This window comes from Emys orbicularis, chromosome 1, assembly GCF_028017835.1.
Source record: "Emys orbicularis isolate rEmyOrb1 chromosome 1, rEmyOrb1.hap1, whole genome shotgun sequence".
NCBI classification, from domain to species: domain Eukaryota; kingdom Metazoa; phylum Chordata; order Testudines; family Emydidae; genus Emys; species Emys orbicularis.
In genome coordinates, this window is record NC_088683.1 from 53,953,019 (window position 1) to 53,977,065 (window position 24,047).

Sequence of the window (24,047 nt, forward strand, 5' to 3'; positions counted from 1 at the left end):
ACTAGTAATGGCCAAAGCTGTGGTTTTGTTTGAACCATGAGCTAGTGCTGGATAGGTGTAGGCATGTGGAGTTTTTGTTACATTTTTAGCTCTGCTAATGTGTCTTTTTGTGAAAGTTACAAGCTTTTTTTACCTTAATGGGAAGTCTTGGAGTCTAATTCTTACACACCCATAAAGGAGTTTTCTCTCTGTAAGTATTGCAAGTTCAGGACCTATGATCCTCCATTGCCCTACACCAGTTTTATGCTGTTGTATCTCCACTGAGATCAATGGAGTCACGACAGCATAAAACTGTAGTAACTACCTATATGTGTGGTACCAGGGTAGCTATGTAATAGAAAAATCAAAGAGGTTTGTAGAAAGAGCAGACTTACCACTGGAAACAGTACTTTATGGAATGGAACACAACCACTTCCCCATTCATACAACCACTTCTCCATTCATATTGCAATTTCTTCTTGTACATTGTGAAAGTGGCCAACTCCCAGAGTCTGATTCTCCAGCAGCCCCATAGTTCCTTGTCTGCTTTGTACCACTTCAGTAATGCAAACCAGATAGAAATCTAGCAGATCCGGCTACTTGGGGACCCTCTTGGTGTAAGAAGTATATCACAAGTAGGGCCAGAATATTCCTGTGCTCTATCTATTCCTGGAAACCATAATTGGACTGCTCTAAGTTACACTCGTGGACAAATCAGCCCCAGTGTCCCTGAGTGCAGAGGGGCTTAAATAAAAACACATTTGTCAGTATACACTCTGCCCCTCTTCTCCCTTTGGCTGTTCCGAGCAGAGCTCTGCTGAAGTGAGAGTTGGGCCTATTATTTTATGTACATGGGAAGGACTGAATACAGTATGTGGATTTTTGGCTGCATCCTAGCCAGAGTGATTTTAATCTATCTCTGTTTATTAGTACAAAGTGAAACCAAAGATGAGATGACAAGGATATTGAATTTTAACACAGCAAACTTTGGAAAGGCAAAACAAATGGAAGAAGCGTTAATTGGAATTTTCAAAAGCACCTCAATGATTTAGGAGCAAAAGCCCCATGAAAGATGCATAGGTGTTTTTGAAAATCCCACACTTATAGTAATTTAATGATAAAAGAAAATTGGAAGGGCGGGCTCAATACAAACATAAGTGGCAGAATATTTCAGAATGATCTGGGTAGAGTAGGAACATTAGCAGTTAGTGCAGGGGTGGGCAAACTTTGTGGGCCGAGGGCCACATCTTGGTGGGGAAATTGTATGCAGGGCAGGGGGTTGGGGTGTGGGAGGGGATGCGGTGTGCAGGAAGGGGCTCAGGACAAGGGATTGGGGCAGAGGAGGGGTGCGGGTGTATGAAGGGGCCAGGGAAGGGGGTTGGGGTGCAGCAGGGGTGCGGAGTGCAGGAGGGGGCTCAGGGCAGGGGTGCAGGAGGGGTGCGTGGTGCACAAGGGGGCTCAGGCAGGGAGCTGGGGTGCAGAAGGAGTGCAAGGTGCAGGCAGGGGGGTTAGGGCAGGTTGTTGGGGGGTGGAGTGCAGGAGAGTTCGGGCTCCGGCCCAGTGCCACTTACCTAAAGCGGCTCCGGGCTGGCAGCACCGTGCACCGGGGCCAGGGCAGGCTCCCTGCATGCCTGCCCAGTCTCCGGCTCCGCACTGCTCCAGGAAGCGCTGCGGCCCCTGGGGGAGTGGGGGGTGGAGGGTTCCGCGTGCTGTGCCCTTGCCGCGCCTCCAGGTACCTCCCCTGAAGCTCCCATTGGCCGTGGTTCCCCTTTCCTGGCCAATGGGAGCTGCGGGGGGCAGTGCCTGGAGGTAAGAGCAACGCACGGAGCCCTCTGCCCCCCCCCACCTGGGGGCCGCAGGCACGTGGTGCTGGCCGCTTCTGAGAGGGGTGTGGGGCCCATGGCACCATGGGGGGCAATCCCGCGGGCTGGATCCAAAGCCCTGAGGGGCCAGATCCGGCCCATGGGCCGTAGTTTGCCCACCCCAGAGTTAGTGCCATATGCCATTCAAAGTAGAGTCATAGACTTTAAGGTCAGAAGGAACCATTATGATCGTCTAGTCTGACCTCCTGCACAATGCATGCCACAGAATCTCATCCACCCACTCCTGTAATAAACCCCTAACCTATGTCTGAGCTATTGAAGTCATCAAACCATGGTTTAAAGACTTCAAGGTGCAGAGAATCCTCCAGAGAATTCTCCAGCAAGTGACTCGTGCCCCACACTGCAGAGGAAGGCAAAAAAACCCCAGGGCCTCTGTCGAATTTGCCCTGGAGGAAAATTCCTTCCCGACCCCAAATTTGGCGATCAGCTAAACTCTGAGCATGTTGGCAAGATTCACCAGCCAGACACCCAGGAAAGAATTCTCTGTAGTAACTCAGATCCCACTCCATCTAACATCCCATCACAGGCCATTGGGCATATTTACCACTAATAGTCAAAGATCAATTAATTGCCAAAATTAGGCTATCCCATCATACCATCTCCTCCATAAACTTATTAAGCGTAGTCTTGAAGCCAGATATGTCTTTTGCCCCCACTGCTCCCCTTGGAAGGCTGTTCCAGAACTTCACTCCTCTGATGGTTAGAAACCTTCATCTAATTTCAAGTCTAAACTTCCTGATGGCCAGTTTATATCCATTTGTTCTTGTGTCCACGTTGGTACTGAGCTTAAATAATTCCTTTCCCTCCCTGTTATTTATCCCTCTGATATATTTATAGAGAGCAATCATATCTCCCCTCAGCCTTCTTTTGGTTAGGCTAAACAAGCCAAGCTCTTTGAGTCTCCTTTCATAAGACAGGTTTTCCATTCCTTGGATCATCCTAGTAGCCCTTCTCTGTACCTGTTCTAGTTTGAATTCATCCTCCTTAAACATGGGAGACCAGAACTGCACACAGTATTCCAGATGAGGTCTCACCAGTGCCTTGTATAACGGTACTAACACCTCCTTATCTCTACTGGAAATACCTCATCTGATGCATCCCAAGACCGCATTAGCTTTTTTCATGGCCATATCACATTGACGGCTCATAGTCATCCTGTGATCAACCAATACTCCGAGGTCCTTCTCCTCCTCTGTTACTTCCAACTGATGAGTCCCCAGTTTATAACAAAAATTCTTGTTGTTAATCCCTAAATGCATGACCTTGCACTTTTCACTATTAAATTTCATCCTATTATTATTACTACAGTTTACAAGATCATCCAGATCTTCCTGTATGATATCCTGGTCCTTCTCTGTATTGGCAATACCTCCCAGCTTTGTGTCATCCGCAAACTTTAGTCCCAACAACAACAATGACAATGTGGTATAAATGTGAAGAAAGGGCAGAGTACCAAAGGAATTTAGAGAAAATTTCTGTCCTAAGCATAATGGATATGAAAGAAATTATTACCAAAATCAGTAATATGAACAACTAGTATAAATGATAAGGGAACAGAGACACGTCTTGGAAATATATTGTACAATGTAATTCCGGTCACCAATTAGGGGAAGGATTTCCTGGAGCTCATCGTCTTCACCCCTTTCAGTCCTATAATGTTCCATTCCTAAAAATAAATACACATAGACCTTTCATCAGCCCAGACCTAGAGGGGAGCCCTCTCTAAGTCTCCATAGGGGAAAATAAAAATTGTGCTGAATTATTTAAGGTATGTTGATCTGGAAAATAGTAAACCATTTACATCCTGGTCCCTCAATTCCTGCTTGGCTGTAGTAAGTGTCTAAACATTCTCCATGCACTCCAGATTAAACCTAGCTGTGCTACAGGTCCTCACACAGAACCAAGCATCCTGTCATCCCTCTCAGCAAAGGTATGAGGGAAGAGACTCCACCATTCCAGAGGCAAATCATGGAATTGCAATCCCAGAGGGAAACTGCATAGAGGCGGTAACTTCTCCTCTTCCCGACTGAAACTTTCAGCGTGACTACAGTGGGTACTGCATTCAACCAGATATCCTCCTGGGAGGAGGAATCTCATACTTTGTAGACCCTTGGCTCCACTATACATCAAACAGATGGGTACTGGAGATCCTGAAGTTGGGGTACACCCTGGAGTTAGGCTCCTTGTCTCACATCTTCCTCATCACATCACCAGTATCGAGAGAAGCAAGGATCCCCACAGGGTGGTGCCTAAATAGATTCCTTTTCTTGCTTCCCTACATTCGATTTCTCTTCGATGCTCATTGTATCATACAGTAAGAAATTAGAGGAGGACAAGGTACAGAATGGAAAATGTATTACCCAACTGTTTTCTTTTTGGGACTGATCTTTCCCTCAATCCATCCTACTGTGGATAGGTTTATCTGAGGTTACACTGCCCATCAAAAGAGCATTAATTTTGTACATCATTACATTCGGTGAAAACCTATATAAATTCAGAGATAAATCTTTCAGTCATGAAGTTTGTGATGAAATTTGAATATATCTGTATCTTTGTAAGTACCTGAAAAAGAGCTCTCTGTAAGCTCAAAAGCTAACCTCTTTCATCAGCAGAAGTTGGTCCAATAAAAGATATTGCCTCATCCATCTTCTCTCTCTAAGTACTTACCTGGCAGACAATCAAACACACTTTTGCAACCATCTGAGTAATGCCCCTTCAATTAAAAAAAATCACTTTTTCCCCCTAACAGTGCTTCTTGTTCTTCACCCTATCTAGTACTACTTTTAAAATGAAAATAATGCTTTATGAAAAGTGTCAAATTGAGATCTCTGGAGATTGAAATGCTCTGTTTAGACAGACCAGAAATGTCTGTCTGTTTTTCAGAATTCCAGTGGGAATTGTTTTTCTTTTTGTGCAACTAAATATCCCCACACAGTGCTTTCAACCTAATAAATGCAAAATTGAGTGTGTGCAAATGAAACTGCTTTAAAAAAAAAAAGCAAATGGCTTCCTTGATTTTCATGCTCAAGCAGAAGGAAAAATAAAATACAAACAGAATACATACTGAAAAGTTAATTGAATTTTTAAAATTCTTTCGGTCTACAAGGTCTAGGTTGTAATTAGTAATGTAGCAATGAACTAAAAATTCTGTGCACAATATTTTAAAATTCTGCATATTTTATTTGTCAAAATAACACAATATAATCATGCCAGTTTCAATTATTTGGGTAATTTATTTCAAAATACCTGTCAGCAAGTATGTCTATAAGAATACAGACAACAAAAAAGATTCAGGAAATGTTTTTTGTCAAATAGATTCCTTACTAGACATATTAATACAGAACTTTGAGTAATAATTCATTCAAACTACAATACAGAAATGTATTTCCTGCACCTCTCAGAAGCAGTGCAAAAGGCTTGGGGGAGTCAGGGATAATGGAGAAGCAGAGGGTGAGGAAAGTAACCACTGGGAAGGATCCTGGGAATGAACCTGGAGGGTTGCTAGGTGTGAATGAGAGAAGTATGGAACAGGTTTTGTTTGGGCGGGGGGAGGAATTGTTAGGAAGTTGGGGAGCCTCCCTATGCAAACTCTGGTTCTAGCCTCTCCCATTCAGTCTGGAACATCTGCCCCATCCCTGTGTGTCCCTGCACCCTCCTTCCCCCTGTCTCCATGTGTCCCTGCACCCCAGTCAGCCACCCCCAGCCACCCATCTCCATATGTCTCTGCACGCCCACTCTCATGCAGCCCCTGGCTCAATGCTGTCACCCCACTAGTTTCTGTGTCCCCACCCCACTCTGTCCCTCCACTAGCACTTCTGAACCCCAGTCTATGTGACCCATAGCAGCCTGTGTGCCCCACTCTGTCCATTCCCCCCCCCCCCAATCCCGTGTCTCCTCACCTGGCCTTATGGGCAGGGCACTGTGAGGAAAGCTAGGGTTACCATATTTAAACATTAAAAAAAGAGGACACTCCATGGGGCCCTGGCCCCGCCCCGTCCCAACTCCGCCCGTTCCCCGCCCCAACTCCGCCCCCTCTCTGAGCGCCCTGCATTCCCCCTCCTCCCTCCCAGCCATGCGAAACAGCTGCCCGAGCGCTACCGGCTTCACGGGGGAGCTGCAGGCGGATTCCCCCGCGGCGGTGGCGGCGGCTGCTGCTGCTCCCCCCAGACACCTCAGCTCTGTGCAGCTGAAGAGCCGAGCTGCCCGAGCGCTACCGGCTTCACGGTTTGCCGGGCAGCCCCCAGACCTCTAAACCCTGTGCCCCCGGCCGGGCGCTTCCCCTCCCGGGCTCCGGCTGCGCTGGGGAAGCATCTGGGGGGAGCAGCAGCAGCCGCCGCCGCGGGGGAATCCGCCTGCAGCTCGCAGCCTGCCGGAGCCGCTCTAAGGTAAGCAGGGGACTGGGGCAGGGATGCCGGCAAAACAAAGCTGGGAGTATTTTCCTGGACATGTTCGGCTTTTTGGCAATTCCCCCCAGACGGGGATTTGAGGACCAAAAAGCCGGACATGTCCGGGAAAATCCGGACGTATGGTAACCCTAGGAAAGCAGCCTATAACCCCTCCCTCTCGGCTGCTGGCTGCTCGGCCTTCAGTCAGCTGCCATCTCTTCTGGTGCTACAGCAGCCCCTGGTGGGTAAAAGATATAACTGCAGCGCCTCCCAGCAGAATATATTCTCAGCTGAGAATTAAAAAAACTGCAGGGAACTTGAATTGTACGTGTGCGCAGTGGCACAGTATTCCTCCAGGAGTACTGGAGAGAAAAGGCCCTGAGTGTCTTTTAACCAGGGATTTGGAAAGACTGATGTCATGAAAATTTTATTTTTCCAATTTCTGTATAATATTTTTAAAAGCGAGTATTAGCATTTTAAACAGTCAGCTAATTTGGTTTTTGGAGCGGGTGAGGGGAATTAGGACAGAGTGACCAATGGCTAAGGCTTCTAAATATTGTGCTGTACCTGCATTCAATAATTTGACTATCTACAGTGGCTGACATTGTACCTGACAGTTGTTGAGAAAAAAGTAAAGCCTGTAGGCAAAACATACACATTGCTGTCTCTAACTTTCACAAATAGGTTTTAGTGGTGGAGATGATAGTTATCTCATCCTGTTCAGTGATCCCATCAGATCTCACAGCCTAAAGCAATTGTGACAGATCAGTTTTTCAGTTAGACATTGTCAAGGAACATGGCCTTTAGGTGGTGCAGGAAGTGATCTGAGTAACTCAGTAGGTGGCACTATCCCCTCCCTCCCTGAGTCAGTCCCAGTAAGTCAGCGTAGTATTAGATGGCTTTGTGCTTTTGGTTGTGCCATCTTTTATTTGAGGTGTAAAACAAAGCTCTTGGCCATTTATGGCACTTTAGATTTCCAAGGCACTTTTGCAAAAGTAAACTTGTTAAGAAGTCTACTAATAAATAAGGAGGGGAGTCAAATTAAAGATGGCTTATAGACAGCTGAGGTGCTAAATTTTGCTTCCACATGAATAACTAGCAAGGATAGGAGATCCTGTAAAATAGTTAAAGAGCAGTCAAGGAGTACAGTATTTGGAAAATGGGTTTTCAAAGCCACAGGTTATGACACTTGTCTAAGGTTATATGGGTAACTAGCAAATGAACTTACTGACACAATGACAATGAGGGAAGACTGGAGGAAAAACAGAGCAGCGATAATTTTCAGTGTAGGAGAGAAGCTTAATCCCGGTAGAGACTACTATCCTGTAAATCAAACTTCTATATCCTTTTAAAAAGTAGATTAAATAGTAAGAGGGGAAAAAATCATTGATCATTCAGAGGTTAATGGAATCATAAGCAATTGACAACATGAGTTTATAAAAAACATTCTGGCTAGACAAACTTGCTTCCTTTAGTGAAATAATGACAAATTTAATGGATTAATTGCAGCAGTGTGTTTAGTTTTTAATAATGCTTTTAAAATATCTTAATAGAAATACTAATTAGAGTAGATTTAAAATAAAAACAGTGTCTCAAATATATGTGTGTGTATGTATATGTATATGTATATGTATATGTATATGTATATATATATATATAGTATGTATGTGTCTAGAGTAACTTAAAACAAAGGATAATAACAAGTTCCATCTGTCAGGAAGGGAGGTGGTGTCTAGTATGGCACCAATTAGTGTTAGGACTGCTCTCATTTAATATCTTTATTAATGATCAGAAAAGGAAGTAAACAGCACATGAGTGCAATTCACAGCTGATACTAAATTGGGAGAAGTCAGAAAAGAAAAATCAACAAAAGGACTGTGGGCAGAAAATGAGATTCAGCTAGGAAAAATGCAAGTTAATTCCAATAGAGACAAATAATCAGTATTACACAGTCTCAGTAGGAGGGAGAAATCTGAAAAGCAATAATAGTGAAAAAGAACTGAGGGTAGTAGTGGACAGTAAATTAGATCTGAATTTGGAAAGTGATATAGTTGCAAAACGGGCCAGTGACAAACCAGGGAGGTAGGAGAGAATAGTTCCCATGTCATTTTGTATACCTACATTATTATGCTAACGTTTTCTGCATGAAAGTTGTATAAATATGTAGTTTTATTTCACACACAGTAATGTGTATATCTAGAGGCGATTTCTTCTTACTCAGCAAAAGGTAGTACGTGAAATTTTTGTTTTTGTTATGATATGGTATGAAGCTGCTGAAAGCGTCTGATGTTCAGGAATATTTGTATGGATATAAGACACATTTACAGTTTATATATGATTATATTTTATTAAAATATATATAAAATGAAAAAATGTCATGAAAGGAGTCCACTCATACCCTTTCTCTCTCCTTGCAGATTCCAGATATATTCTTCTTCCAGTAGTTTTACATCACCTCCACATGCATTTACAAGAGCAGAAGGATCTTACAATGTGTGCACGTATCCTTAGCAACATATTTTGTTTCATAAAGAAAAATAGCTCAGTAAGTAAATTCAGGTTATGAACAGTAGTTTTTTTTTAACTTCATTATTTGGCTCCTTGTAATAAAATAAACTGTCCCTTGAACAAAAAGTGACATTTAGAGCATTCTCTACGAATGGAACCTTCATGAATGTGTCAGTTTGATTTTTCATCAATTTTTTGGACTGTTGCAAGAGTATTTTTAATCTAGTACTCTGTGTTCTACTGAGCTTTGACACTGTTCCAGTGTTCTAACATACAGTAATTCAGATCTGTTTTCAAAGAGAAACAGAGAAAGATTGTCTGGTTTAAGTTATAAATTCTGTTGTAAATAGCATCTTCTTGTCAGGCCCGTGTTTTAAGGTTGTAGGAGCTATAAAAGAGGCCACCTCCCTGTTTCAGCCCACCTGGACTTGAGGAAGCTTGGAGTCAGAAATTCTGCTTCACTTGCAGCCTGCCCTGCCCTTTTTCCATTGAGAAGAGCAAACTAGGGAGATCTTTTAAGAGGGACACTTACTACAGCCAAGCAGGAATTGAGGGACCTAGGGCTGCTTCTTCACCTGTAGCCTGGTCTGGTCCTTATTATTGACCTTGTTTTGGTGGGTTTGTTGGAAGTTGACATTCTGAAGATAGTTTTTGTGTGTGTATTGGATGAATGGATTGAGTTGGGTGACCTGTTCATGGATATGAAAGGGATGTACTGACTGTGAGAAAGATGATGTTCTTAACGAGTTCATAGATGGAGGATAAGAGGACTGTTTAAAAGCCCGGGCATTGAGTGGAGTGGGTAAGGAAGAGATTTGTGGAAGGGTTTAACAGGATTGATCATTTGTGTTGGGTTGCTCTTCTGGGACTGCTGAGCCACCAGTTGTGATGGCCTGTCCTAATAGCCAGGATCTGACTCTCAGCCCTTTGGATAGACCTCTTTAGTAGAACTGTCCTGCCAGGATCTTTGTGCTGTCAATGTGAAGGTTGACCCACAGTGGTTTGGAAGTGTGTTGGGATTAATAGACCACTTATTCATGTAGGATAAGTGAAGAGGATGTGCTCTGAGCTAATCTATGCACTGTTGGAGAGGGCTGATCTGACGTATTTGGAGACTGTTTGTTTGCGGGGCTGTTGGTTATGATGGACTTTGCAGATGGGTCTCAGTGTTCTTATTGGGGCACCTAGCTGTGATGGCTGCATCCCTCTGAAGGCCATCTTAGGTTGGCCATGAAGGTTGAATGACAAGTATCAGAGGGGTAGCCGTGTTAGTCTGGATCTGTAAAAAGCAACAGAGAGTCCTGAATACCATGAAACATGCGTCTGACGAAGTGGGTATTCACCCACGAAAGCTTATGCTCCAATACATCTGTTAGTCTTAAAGGTGCCACAAGACTCTCTGTTGAATGACAGTGCTTCATATTGGGGATATGGAGAAGTATCCTGATTGTGAGGGTTAGGTCCCCTCAATCCCTGTGGTAGAGAGAGACAAGGCAAGAAGAAAATAGCATCATACACTAATCGGTGTAGTAAGTGTGAACCATGCATGACCAGCATGGTTAGTCTCAGTTCCTTTGGTCTCACATTATAACAATTGTCGGGAATGCAGGACATTGGATCTGGATCTTCGTTTCATGCTGTTGGATAATACCATCTATGACTTGACATGGGGCTATTATTTTGACACATTTTTGTTGCAGCTGCCCTGGAAAGGTGTATAGTTCAGCATGAGGTGATACATTATGTACGCTAGTGGGTAGCTATGTTTTTTTCATCTGACCTCAAATACAAGAGATCTTGCACCCTGAAGCCATGTCACATTGAATGTGTCCTCCTGGCCGGAGAGTCCAAAGATGGGCATCATACATGGTTGGTGGTGTTATGTAGGTTGTCCCTCTCTAATTCAGAGGCTGAGCTGATCATGTTCCTCACTTGAGTCAGATAGTACCTAGACATTTCAATCACTGTGTGTTATCTGCGATGAATTTTCTGGATCAGCTCACAGTTTCACAGCTGCCAAGATAAACATTGGACTGTAGTCTAAACACTCTGGTGTTGGGGTCACGAGTGTAGATTGGAGGGATATTACCCCTCAGCTACAGACTGACCACTGTATCTTTTGGTCTGAAGTTGGAACATACTTGTCTTGACAGGGCGATGAAAATGTTTTGATGGTCTGCTTTCAGAAACCATTTCCAGGCAGCTTTGAAGGATAAGGTTATTCTTCCATTGCCCACTCTGACAATAATTTGGTAGGAGTTCATAATAATCATTTGTCCTACCTTATTGTTACAGCAGCCCCTAAACAAACTGTGTGCTGACTCTGTCTTCACAAGTCACCTGGATTTACAGGTGAAGAGAGAGAGGAAATAGCTGGGGCCCCAGACTCCTGCTGAGTCCAAACAATAGCGACATAGAGGATTTTTTTTTTTTGAGTCTTTTAAAGAACATATGCTCTGGCTGTGAGGGAGGTAAAGACAAATTTCTTCACTTCCATCATAGCATCTGCAAAGTCCCACGCAAAAGAGTTAATTCGACTGTTTGCTGAATGCTGGCTGTCTCTATTTGGTTACAGAGTCAAGTGTTTCTTGCTGTGAAGAAATGTCACGTTAATTTGCAGATAAAATTGCTCAGCTAGGGACAGAGCAGTCTACTGCCATGGAAACAGAACAGTGTGTTGGGGGGGGGGGGGGAAAGCTTCAGTTTCAACTCATTGAGCTCAGAGAGGTGCAGGTGTGCAGCTTTGTGCTACAATTTTGTCTCTCCAGGATGGTGAGAAAAAAGAGAGCAATGGTGAAGTGCTGAGTCCACAGTTAGCTGAGGTTGTCAGCATTTCCCTATAGAGGGTGAGGCACTAGAAATCATGGGGAGATCAATGTTCAAGAAGCCAGCTCTTTACTCTGTTAATAAACCAGTATCCAATCTCCCATTTTGGGGCAAGGTAACAGAAAACTTGGTGGTTCTTGTGAGGCAGCTGCCTTAACTGGTGTTCTTACCATAGCAATGGATAGAGGTAGTGTCTGCAGACTCTTTTAGATCTATAAGCAGCTTTTGATATCATTGACCATGAGATTTTGTTGACTTGCTTGTGGATCCTAGTATGGATGGATGAATTGCTCTTAAATAGCTCCATTTTTTGGCCACTAGAGATATTGCCCAGGGATAGTTGTAGGCAATTGTTTCTCTGCCTCGGGGTTCTCACTTGCAGGGAGTCTGTATTGTCACCCCTTTTGCTCAACTTATAGCACTGAGAGGGTGAGTGGTGAGACAGTAGACCACATTGCATTCATTATGCTATATCTCCATGTTTGACCAGGCCAGAGAAGTGAAACAAATAACCCAGTGTTTATACTAAGTTAGGGCTTGGATGTGGGCTAGCTGTCTGTGACTAATCAAGACAAGATGATATGTTAGTGTTTTGAGGGAAGCCACCCCACGATTTCTCTGAACTTGTATTTGTGTCCTTGCCTGAGGGAATGCAACTGGCAGGTGTAGCACAGGTGCACAAAGAATAACTGGGACCATTCAAATGTTAATATTTACTATCACAATAAGTTGCTTTTTGTAAAAATCAATAAAAGAAATCAACCTCCCAAACTAACTGAAATTTAAATTAATGTGACGTTGAGTAAAAATAAAATAAACTCAGGAAGTGCAAAAGTTCAGGGTTTTACAGAAATATTAACTAAATTGCAAATCCTAGGAATATGGTGCATATTTTAAGACAGGCCCGTATCCCTTAAAGGGATTCATGCAGGTGCAAGTATGCACACCCATGAATTACCTTCAAGGATTGGGGCCGTCAACATTAATATATTGTTTTGACGCGGATCACCAGATGGTGCTGTTTCCACATGGTCCTACAAGTTCTTTTTCTTAGTATGCGAGCAGCATACAGTCTTTGAAGAAATGCAGGGTTTATTTTGTAATGCAGGTTCTCTTGGGGGAGCTGTTGCCTTACAGCAGGAGAGTTTGTTCCCTTCCTTGACCTCTCTAATGAGAGGTGGAATTCTTGGACCAGAGTGTTTGGGCAGAGATTACTGGAAGATAGGATTGCTTATGTGTCATATGTGATTACCTCTGTTCAAGGACTGATGTATAAAGGGTAACTAAAACAAGTTACACTAAGAAAATACCCAGATTCTGTGTTGCTGATTTCTTCTCCAATAGGAAATTGACCTGCAAGACCCAAAATCTGCTACCATTGGGCAAGTGGGTGAAAATGTAATCAATGATTATATAAAATAAAAATAAATTAATAGGTACATTAATTAAATAAAATGAATAACATAAAAATAATAAAAAACTAATTTGAACACTAAAATGGGGAGATTGCTACATATGTGTAACGTAGCAAAATTAAAATATGTATTTCCTGGTTTTTGTAATAACTGTGCATCTTTAACACTGCACTAACTTTGTTCTTCCTTGTTAGTTAACATTTATGGCCATGTTCAATGGTCTATATTTTGGCTCCTTTGCATTATTCTGATGATGCAAATCAGCTATAAACTTGCATAACTGGCCAGATATATGTTTGCTTTCTGTCATTGGAGTGCTGCAAAGTAGCTGGTCGTTACCGGGGTATTTGGCCTTAAAAAGTTGCTATACTTAGTACCCATCTGTTGGTTTTTGGTGGTAGTTTCTTTGCTGATCACATAAAGTATTCAAAACAGAATTCTCTATGCTTTAGACTTTAAATCTCCTCTGTCAGTTTATATGGCTAAAATGTATGAGTGTTGGCTGTAAAAATCTTGGCCAAATAGCCTTCATAAATCATGTACTACTTTCCTTTATACTGTACCTTGAAAAAGGATTATCTTTAATGATGAGTACTTAGACTCATGTTTTTATAACTGTCTTCTATATATCAGTAACGTAATTCATTTGAGAACAGTGGATTCAAGTAAATGGAATGACTCTGTTATCTTGGGTAGAAAATATTACTGAGGTTTATAAAGTGCAGCAGCCATGATGAAAATTAATTCTCACCTCAACTAAACTAATCCAGGTGCTAACACTGTCCTAGGGAAAATTCTGCATGTGTCTGTTCCTTTTTCAATAATAGCAATCTGAAAAAATATTTTTCTTTATCTTAGGAAAAATCCGTCTTGGAAGAAATAGATGTGATTGTGAACAGCCTGCTAGATATACTGTTGAGAACCATATTAGAGATCACAAGCAGACCTCAGCCATCAGGGTCTGCGATGCGCCTGCAGTTTCAAGACGTGACTGTAAGGTTTTCATCATAAAACAGACCCATACCAATTTAAGACTGTCACTGGGCTCTTAACTCATCCCACTGTGTTTAGGTGGATTGCCTTATGTGTTGTCATGCTCATTGTTAATCAGGTTACCTGCTGGTTTGAAAAGATTGCATTATGGGGCTAAGGGGGATGAGGGAAGTGAAGTAGATTTTACTTGCTTTTCTGACTTTCAATGGAATCATTAATGCTGTATGGTTTTATTTATATATATATTTTTATACATTGTAGTAGCCAAAAAATTAAGGGGGCGAAATTCTCCCATTTGACATTCTGTTAGGTCAGTGGCAATTTTATTATGCTGCTTTTGTTGAGAGTTTAACAGCTTCCTGGATGGACTTGTACGCAACACTCATGAAGATGAAATAGTGTGGCAAAACATTAACATTTTTACCTCCCAAAAATCCAAATATTGGACAGGGGGAAAAAATCTCAAAACACACACACACACACACACACACCCTAAGATATTTAAATCAAAATTAAAATAATAATATAATAATAATAATAATAATAAATAATAATAAAATTAGCAACACTTATCTGGGTCTGAGCTTCAGTTCTAACATGCTAACTAAAGTCAAGAGATCAGTGTTCTGCAGGGAACATAAATGGTATTTAAGTAAACACTATATAATGGCTGATGTACATTAAAAGGTTTTAGTGCAGTCACTGGGCTTTTCTCTAAAAGTTATTGTTCTTGAAATAAAATGAAACTACACTTTGTCTGCTTTCAAGGAGGTTGTATTTGGGGAAAATAAAAACTTACACAGCAGGGGAAATGTAGTGGCCTTACAAAAGAGCAACTGAGTAAGAGGAGCAGGTCACTTACTGGTCATTCAGCAGAGTTTTCTGTGAAAAACTTCAAGTACCTGAACATTCCTTCTTTTTGATTTGCCATCTCATTAGACCAGCTCCTTACACTGTTACTTTTTATTTTTCCAATGATATAGGGACTCTAGCCTTTCAACTTGAATTCCCTCTGAGGACAAGCATTTTAAAAAGTATTTAATACATGTGGAAAATATTTTCCACTTTCTCCCACAGGGAACAAAATTATTGGAAGTATTTGTAGAGTTAACCATGCGTTGACTATCTTATGTTTTACAGTAGCACTGTGCTCCAATTCATTATGCATCAGAGGGATTGTACTTCTAAGATTTCACATTTTTTTAATTTTAAACTGCAAAAATGTTCTCTGAAGTTCAAACTTCTTGCATAGGGAAGTTCTGCTTTAACTAAAGAAAGGTGGTAGAACTGGGTTGGAAGTGTGGCAAAACTCCATTGTAATTGGTTTCCATTAAAATATCCAATTGTTTGTGGATACATTTTTTTATAAAGTAGCGTAAAGGGATAATTTATCACTCTATCAAAAATTAGACTCTGAAGGTCCTTGCAAGTTATAAAGTTTTCATTAGTTCTATATGCATCACTAAGGCTTGTCATCATCACTACATGCGCCTCACAGAATACTTAATGTGGAAGTGACTCACAGCACAGCATAAGGCGATTATATACATTTATGTGAGAACATCATGCAGTATGGGCTTATGGCAGCACACTGAGACAGGTTCTTGGAACTATTTGTGGAGTAAGGCACCACCCAACATGAGTACAAATGGTGGAATCTGGCCCAGCATGTTGCCATGAGTCAATCCTATATCATTAAATGCTCTTTGTGAGGTGGGATATAGGCTTTATGGCAACACAATGGGTTAAATTCTGTCACTCTTCCTCTCCTTGGGTACTGCCTCAGTCTGCAAGTAGTCTCAAGACTACGTCTCAGTGTGTTGCCATAGGCCCAGACTGCATTGTGTTTCTGCATAAATGTATATTCTATCTCAATCTTGCCTTATATTGTGCTGTGAATTATTTAGTGCACTCTGTGAGATGGATGTGTGGGGCTTGAAGCTGTGTGCCTGAAAGAAAACTTTATAATTTCCAAGGCCAGTGATCTCAGTTACACCAGCAAGAACTGGAGTAATGCAGTGATGTCAATAAATTAGCCCTTTAGGTTGCTTTATGAGAAATGTATCTGCACACAATTAGATTGCTTAAAGGAAACCAGTTAGAATGAAGCTTTTCCCATTTACAAAATACTTTTAAAATTTAAATTAAAGGAATGTGAAATCTTAGAATTACAGTCCCTGTGAAGCATAATGAGCTAGAGCCAGTGCTACTGCAACACAGTCAATGCTATATGTGTTAAATAATTTTGTTCTTTATGGGAGAAAATGGAAAATAACTTGATGAGACTGCTTGTGGAAGTAAGGTGACTAAGGCCTGGTCTACACTGGGGGCGAGATCAATCTAAGTTACGCAACTTCAGCTACGTGAATAACGTAGCTGAAGTCGATGTACTTAGATCTACTTACCGTGGTATTTTCACTGCGGTAGGTCAAATGCTGACTGTCCCCCGTCGACTCCACTTACACGTCTCGCTCCGGTGGAGTACCGGAGTCAACAGGAGAGCTCTCGGTGATCGATTTACCACGTCTTCACTAGACGCGATAAATCGACCCCCGCTGGATCGATTGCTCCGGAGGTAAATGTAGACATGCCCTTAGGGTGGTAGACTCTACCCCTTTGCTTTTTAGTATGAGAGGATGAGACATGCAGACTATGCTTTCAATCTTACAAACAAACAAAGAAATGAATGATGTTGCTTACACTCCCTGGCTCTGTGAATATGACATTGGCAGGAAGCTAGGACAAGATTTTACAAAATAGGTGCCAAAGTTAATTTCAACGGGAGCTACTGAGTGGTCATCACTTTTGAAAATTAGGCCACTTTTTTAGGTGTCTAAGTCTGAACTAGGAACTCATCTTTAAGAACCCATTAAAAAAAATCTTGGCTACAGCTTCTGTCTTATTTGAAAATCAAGTTGTGTACCATATAGTAACAATGTAGAACTATATAAATGTAATATAGATGTTGTACTATATTATTTTAACTTCAGTGTGTTATCTGTAATATAAAGCTAATATGGGGTTGCAGAAGATATGCAGTGTAAGTGGTTAGAAGGGTCTAAACATAGAAACAAAAAGAAAGACGTTTGCATAGTTCATTTTTTTTAAAGAATATGTGTTTTAGGTTCGTGTGATTAAAGTAAAATAAGGCCATTTTTACTTACTCCGCTGTTTATTTAAGCTAAGTAGCCTAATGACACAAAGGGGTCTTGGCTTGTAACTAAAGGAGAACAGCAGTCTCAGAAACTTATAGCTGTTTTTTTAAACAGCTAATCTAATCAGACCACCATTTTTTCCTTTTGTACACTGTATTCAGAAACACATTAATTCAGCTTGAATCTCTGCAGATATAATGAAATATAAAATATTTTTAAATATTATAAAAGCTTCATGACCAGGGAAGATCATCAGCAAGGGTCAGGAATAAATTTCCTGATATAATATGATCATTTAAAGTTGCTTCCTGTTTACAAGGTACTAGTGGTAGCCTGGGTGATTATGCTTGGGGTTGAGAAACATACTATCCCAGGCTATTATTATTAGTATAATAATCTGAAGTTACATCTTCACTGCAAAAAAAGATGTTTATTATCTTGAGAGAGCCATCTCTGTGTAAAATCCTAGTAGTGACAAGGCACAGGTATTTTTTATCTTGGTGTCACTAGTCAAGACAAAACAAATACCCTTCTCCCTCCACCCCCTCCTACCCTCAATAGGGTTTATATCAACTAGCAACATCTAGGCACAAACTATAGTGCCTTCGCACTCTCAATGTTGGTTAGCTATTTCATTGTAAAAACACACTTTTAGCATTAGTATTTCAAAAATTCAATTTTTAAATAAGAGAAGGAAAAATCTACCCAAAATATGGGCTGGCAAAATACCGAAACAGTGTTTAAAAAGACTTTAAAATGTTTTTGTCCGTCCTTTTCTCCTTCCTATGATCTCCCTCCTCATTTTCCTCCCCACAGGTAAACAAGAGTTCTTCCCAGAATTGTTTCTTTCAACAGCAAATTGACGGGAAGAGCTGGAATTTTTGCAGTGTAGACTATCTGCATAAATATAGATGCAAGGGAAACTATTAATGATTATGTAAACATACTATCAGCTTATATTGATTACTTTTTCATGTCATGCTTGTATTGTTTTAGTTTCTTTTGAACTGATTCATGTAGAGGAAATTACATACTTTTGTTTTCCAAATGCAAGTGGGAAGCAAATCCATAGGTAAAATGTTTGAGATTTTAAAGGATTATAGCCCTATTTTTATTAATAAGAAAATACTACACAAAATATCCAGGAATGTCTTTGAAAAAATTTTCAGACTTCATAGTGCTCATTTTCTTTAGATTAGTAATTTATTTTTAAGAATTTCATAATATGCTTGTTTTGATGTTTTCTATATTTTGGGCTTGAAGTATAACATTTCCTCTCTTGGTTTGCATTAGGGGGAATTTGTTTCCTGTCTCTTGTCACTATTACGACAAATGACAGACCGACATTACCAGCAACTTCTTGATAGATTCAACACAAAGGATGAGCTGAGAGTAAGTAACAGAGCTTCAGTTTTATGCCTTTAAATGTTCTCTCCTCTTCTGCCTCTGTTCAGGAACTCCCCTGTCTCAGTTAAGGGGTGTTTTGATGTTTAAATATAATCTGTTTCTCAGACACACTGATGACAACTAATAGCTACGTAAGCTTTTTTCATTCATGTTTACTCAGGGGAATTTTTGTGGCTATGGGTTGGATTTTGTTGTTTCTGTACTTAAAGCTGGTAGGAATGAGGAAAGGAAAACTATAGAATTGTGTTATAGCCCTTTCCTCATTCTCTAATCCCATCACAGAGAATAAACTAATCACAATCCAAGTAACAAATATGAAAAACTTCCATCCAGGGAGACAAAATTCTCTTGGATTTTTCCTATCAGCCACAGTTTAATTGATATGACACGGTGCAATGGCAGACTAGCAGCTTAAAGAAAACACATTCACACTAGTACCAGATTCAGAAAGAACAGACCTTTACGTGCAGCTCATGAAACTCTGTAGATCCCTGACACTGTCCACTAAAAGCTTTAAAATGCCAGTTCTCTCCACAACATCTCATTATTATCCTAACATCTTCCAGTACCGCGGCTGACTTCACTCATGTGGACAGGGAAATTAGCATGTTCCTTATGTTTACATTATTTTAATATAAGCTATTATACTATTGGTAGAATGCCTGAGTTACTTCCATTTTTAATTTTGATAATTAAACTGCCGTTTCTAGTCTCGTCAGACACAGTGGAAGTTTCTTAGGGGATAGTAGTTTATGCTTAGAGGGTAATATTCACCCCTTCTCCTTGTAGCACAAAGCCTGTGTAAACTGTGTGGCTGGGTGAGGACAGAACTTTATTATTATTGGCATCCTTTCGTCCATGAGAGACCGTGGGAATTGAAGCCCTATGATGTAGATGGTTTGCAATGTCTCATGTGACTGAATAGTCCAATCCAAGATTTCCATGATCTTTCACAGTTATTGCAAATGTATGTATCTTGGTTGGGAGCTGCTGGCTTCCTATAGGCTCTTTTTTCTTCAAGCTGTAGGATCCAGCTTCTGTCATGGACTTTGATACCCTGATGTAGATGTGGATGGTGGCGTCACTTGTTATGATCACTTGCCAAGATTTCCCATTGGTCAGAATTAATTCCAAATTCCTTCATATCTAATTTGCATGTGTCTTTATAGCGAAGTTTGGGATGTCCCGTTGTTCTTGTTCCCTCTGATAGCTCCCTGTACAGCATGTCCTTGGGTATGCGTCCGCCTTCCAACCTACTCAGATGGCCCAGCCTGCACAGTCATCTTTGCTTGAGAAGGGCTGTCACACTTGGTAAATTTGCCCTTTGAAGAACCTCTACATTGGTGACTTTATCTTGCCATTTGGTGTTGAGCATGTGGTGTAAACAACATAGGTGGAAACGGTTTAATCTTTTCTCCTGATGAGCATAAGTTGTACATGTTTCCCCACCGTACATGAGAGTGCTGAGAGAATACAAGTTTGGTACACTACCATTTTGGTCTTGATGGTAAGCTTTGAGTTGTTCCATGCTCTTTTAGTTAGTCTGCTAAAGGTGGTAGCAGCCTTTCCAATGCAAACAGTTAGTTCTTCATCCAGTGAGTTGGATGGTGGTCACTCTAGAACTAAATAGCTGAACTTTTGGATTACTTCTAGCTGGTTTGCATTTAAGGTGATTGAAGGATCTTGTGGAATCTCCTGTCCTAATACAACCATTTTCTTAATGCTGATGGTGAGAGCAAATGCCAGACAAGCACCTGACAGGCGGTCCATGAATTTCTTGTAGTAGATCTTCATCATGGGCTATGAGGGCACCATCATGAGTTAATAGAAGTTCCCTGATTAGCACCTTTTTAACTTTGGTCTTGGACTTACGTCATGACAGGTTGAAGAGTTTTCCATCCAATTTTGTGTGGAGATACATTCCATCTTTCATGTTCTTAAACATACAGTTCAAGAGTACCGAGAAGAAGATTCCAAAGAGTGTAGGGGCAAGAACACATCCTTGCTTCACTCCGATTTTCATCTCAAAGCTGTCCAAAGTGGACCCATCAAACAAGAAGGTTGCTCTCATGTTGTTGTGGAATGAATGTATCAGACTTAACAGGGTTGGTGGGCATCCTATCTTTTCTAGTATTGCAAATCGACCTGCTCTGCTGACTGTGTCAAATGCTTTGGCTAGGTCCACAAAGACAATGTACAAAAGGCGTATGAGCAAATTCACTCAGTGTTTTTTGCCAACAACATCCACGCAGGATAGATTGGGCCCTTCAGCTGTAGCTGATAACCAATCTAGGAGTGGAGACCTGAAAGGAGGGCAGAGGGAAGATCTCCTCTGCACTGGCAACTCCTGCAGCGTAGCTGGTTCCAAATGTATCAACTCCAGTCCTTCCTTTGGTCCAAACCAGTGAAGTCGAGAGGGGGATGCTGATGCATGGGCAAAGCAGTACCTCCATATCAACCACCCAGGCTATTGCAGCCACATCACATGGAGAGGATACTCCATCCTTTCTGGCACCATGGACACAACATGGAAGGTGGCAGTTATGGGTTATAAGCTCTCACTTGTTTGGTGTAGAGGAGAGTATCAGAGGTCACCTTCAACGGTGGGAAGAATCACTGCATTCCATTGGTCAGCCCCGCCCACCACAAAGCTGGGCAGCTCCCGGACAGTTGGGTGCTGACCCACCACAGATTGTCTGCCTCATGGGGTGCGTGGGGCTAGACCAAAAGTTGAAAGGCTGACAGAAATCTTGCACCTGGCAAAAATAAAAAACCAAGAACTTTCTGGCTTGAAAGCTGGAATATCAGGACCATGTGTCCGGGATTGACAGACAATGACAACCTACAATACACAAGCAGCATGCGGAAGTCAGCTTTGATAGACTGTGAGCTGTACAAACTCAATGTTGACATTACAGCACTCCAGGAAACAAGACTTGCAGGTGCTAGTTCTGTCCAAGAGGCCAATTATACCTTCTTTTGGCAAGGTAAAAGCAGCGAAGAAAATCGTCAGCAGGGTGTCAGTTTTGCTGTGAGAAACAAGTGGTTAAAGCTCCTAAAAACACCCATTGGGAAGTCAGAGCGTATCATCTCACTTAAACTTCAGATGACAATCGGCTCTGTGAACATCATTAGTGCTTATGCACCAACACTCAAATCAAGCCCCGAGGAAAAGGATACATTTTACGACCCTTTGCATCAAGTCGTCAAAAGAATACCATCAACTAAAGACAGAATTTATGGGCAGAGTATGTGGCATCCCTGCACCCTTTCAGTGTTTGCCTAATCTCCAGCATCTTTTATTCCCCAAGAGATGAACCCTACTCCCATCAAAATCAATGCGAGCTTTGATACTGATTTCACTGAGAATATATTCAGAACACATGCGCGGCATACCTGCACTTCTGAATTTGAAATATCCCCATAAGTTTTTTTTTATAATTTCACTTGAATATGGCAAATGCAACACAAGAAGTTTATAACTCAAAGGAAAAAGCAAAGATAGGAATCCATGTTTTGTGTTAATCTTCTCTCTTTCTCTCTCATTTGATATGTTAATCATTTTGTTTGACTTAGGTATGCTTTAGTCCAACACCCATCTAAACTACATCATGCCACTTACCTCTGTATTCTTATGTTTGTTTTATTTTGAGCATTGAATTTTCATGATATACTGTTTGTAGTGTTTTAAAAAAAGACACCATCAACATGAAATCAAGTTTTAAAAAGTAAAAGCCTGATGACATTTCTCTGCTATGTTGCTGTGTTAGCCGGGGTTATCTGAACTCAAAGCTATGGTAACTCTTCTCTAGTCACTAATCATCACTCTGCCAAAGAAAGGCAACCTGTCAAAATTACCAGACCATAAGCTTAATTAGCCATCCCAGAAAAGTGATGTTGAAAGTCATATTGAACACATTGAAGCCACAAGCAGACAATATCATTGCTGAAGAACAAGGCTGGCTTTTGTCCTGGAAGAAGTACCACAGAACAGATTTTCAACCTTTGTGTTATATGAGAGAAGTACTTACAACACCAGCAGGACATTTACCACGTCTTTGTTGACTTCAAGAAGGCGTTTGACAGAGTATGGCATGAAGCTCTCTGGACAACCATGAAGAAGTACAATGTTGGTCGTAAGCTAATTCTTACCATTAAATAACTGTATGCCAAGGCCAGCAGTGCAGTTCTCGTCAATGGCACAATAGGAGAGTGGTTTCGCACCACTGTTGGAGTCCAGCAAGGCTGCCTTCTTTCGCCCACACTGTTCAGCATCTACTTGGAGCGCATAATGACTGATGCCCTAGAAGATCACATATGCACAGTCAGCATTGGGGAGCGAACAGTCTCAGATCTTCGGTTCGTTAATGACATTGATGGTCTGGCAGGCAGCGAAGATGAACTTGCCAACCTTATGAAACGATTGGATGAAACCTCTGCAAAATATGGCATGGAAATCAGTGCAGAGAAAACCAAGCTGATGACAAACAAATGTGATGGGTTCAGATCACATATCACTATCAGTGGACAAGAGCTGGAGACAGTGAAACAGTTCAAGTATTTGGGGGCAATCATAACTGATGAAGGATCCAAGGCAGAAATTTGGGCCAGAACTGCACAAACAGCAGCAGCAGTGGCAAAGCTAAAGCCAATTTGGAGGAATAAGAACATCTCCCTGGAATCCAAACTAAAACTGCTGCACGCATTGGTCATCTCCATTTTTCTGTATGCATGTGAGATATGGACCCTTACAGCAGAACTTGAACGGAAAATATAGGTAGTAGAGATCAGATGCTTTCATAAAATCCTGAACATCTCCAACTTCGACCACATCACTAATGAAGAGGTCCACAACATCATCACCCAATGCGCTGGGTCATATGAAGACCTCCTGATGACCATGAAGAAGCACAAGCTGAAGTGGTAACAGCCATGTAACAAGATCATCTGGCCTATCCAAGATCATCCTCCAAGGGACAATACAGGGGAAGAGAAGAAGAGGTAGACAGAAGAAGAGATGGATTGACAACATAAAAGAGTGGACAGGAATGGACTTCGCAGAGACTCAAGCACTGACACACAATCGTCGGGGTGGAGACAATTGGTTGATTGCTCATCAATGATGGCTCCCCAATGACCAATGTGGTTATGGGAGTGATGATGATTGATGAACTATTCTCTATTTTCCAGATGGTGTCCAGAAATAAATCAGAGGGGGACACAGCACCTCTGTCTGATAAATGATTGGTGCACACAAGAGTACTTCCACCCCAAAATCCTTGTTTTTATTGAGTACAAAGCACACATCTAAAATAGCAATAGTCTAGAGCAGCTCAAAATATAGTTACCCAAAATCTGAGGTGGTGTTGAGTGACAGCAGCAAGTTTCCAGTGGCCAGCCTTCCTCCTCGCTGCTAGGGAGATAAATGTCAGTGTCATCTTGCTCCTAGAAATCTAAGCTTCTCCGAGGCTTCTCCAAAGTGCACACACTAACTAA

The 24,047-nt window shown here is 41.5% G+C and overlaps 1 protein-coding gene across 1 annotated transcript in view; it reads left to right on the forward strand.

The window, feature by feature from the left end:
- The window catches only part of DOCK4 (dedicator of cytokinesis 4), a 306,106-nt gene that overhangs the window by 179,996 nt on the left and 102,063 nt on the right, over nt 1–24,047 (forward strand). The window contains exons 24-26 of the mRNA XM_065401620.1: nt 8,665–8,792; nt 13,855–13,989; nt 18,438–18,536. Coding sequence (XP_065257692.1) covers nt 8,665–8,792; nt 13,855–13,989; nt 18,438–18,536 — 362 coding nt within the window. The remainder of the gene's footprint in view (nt 1–8,664; nt 8,793–13,854; nt 13,990–18,437; nt 18,537–24,047) is intronic.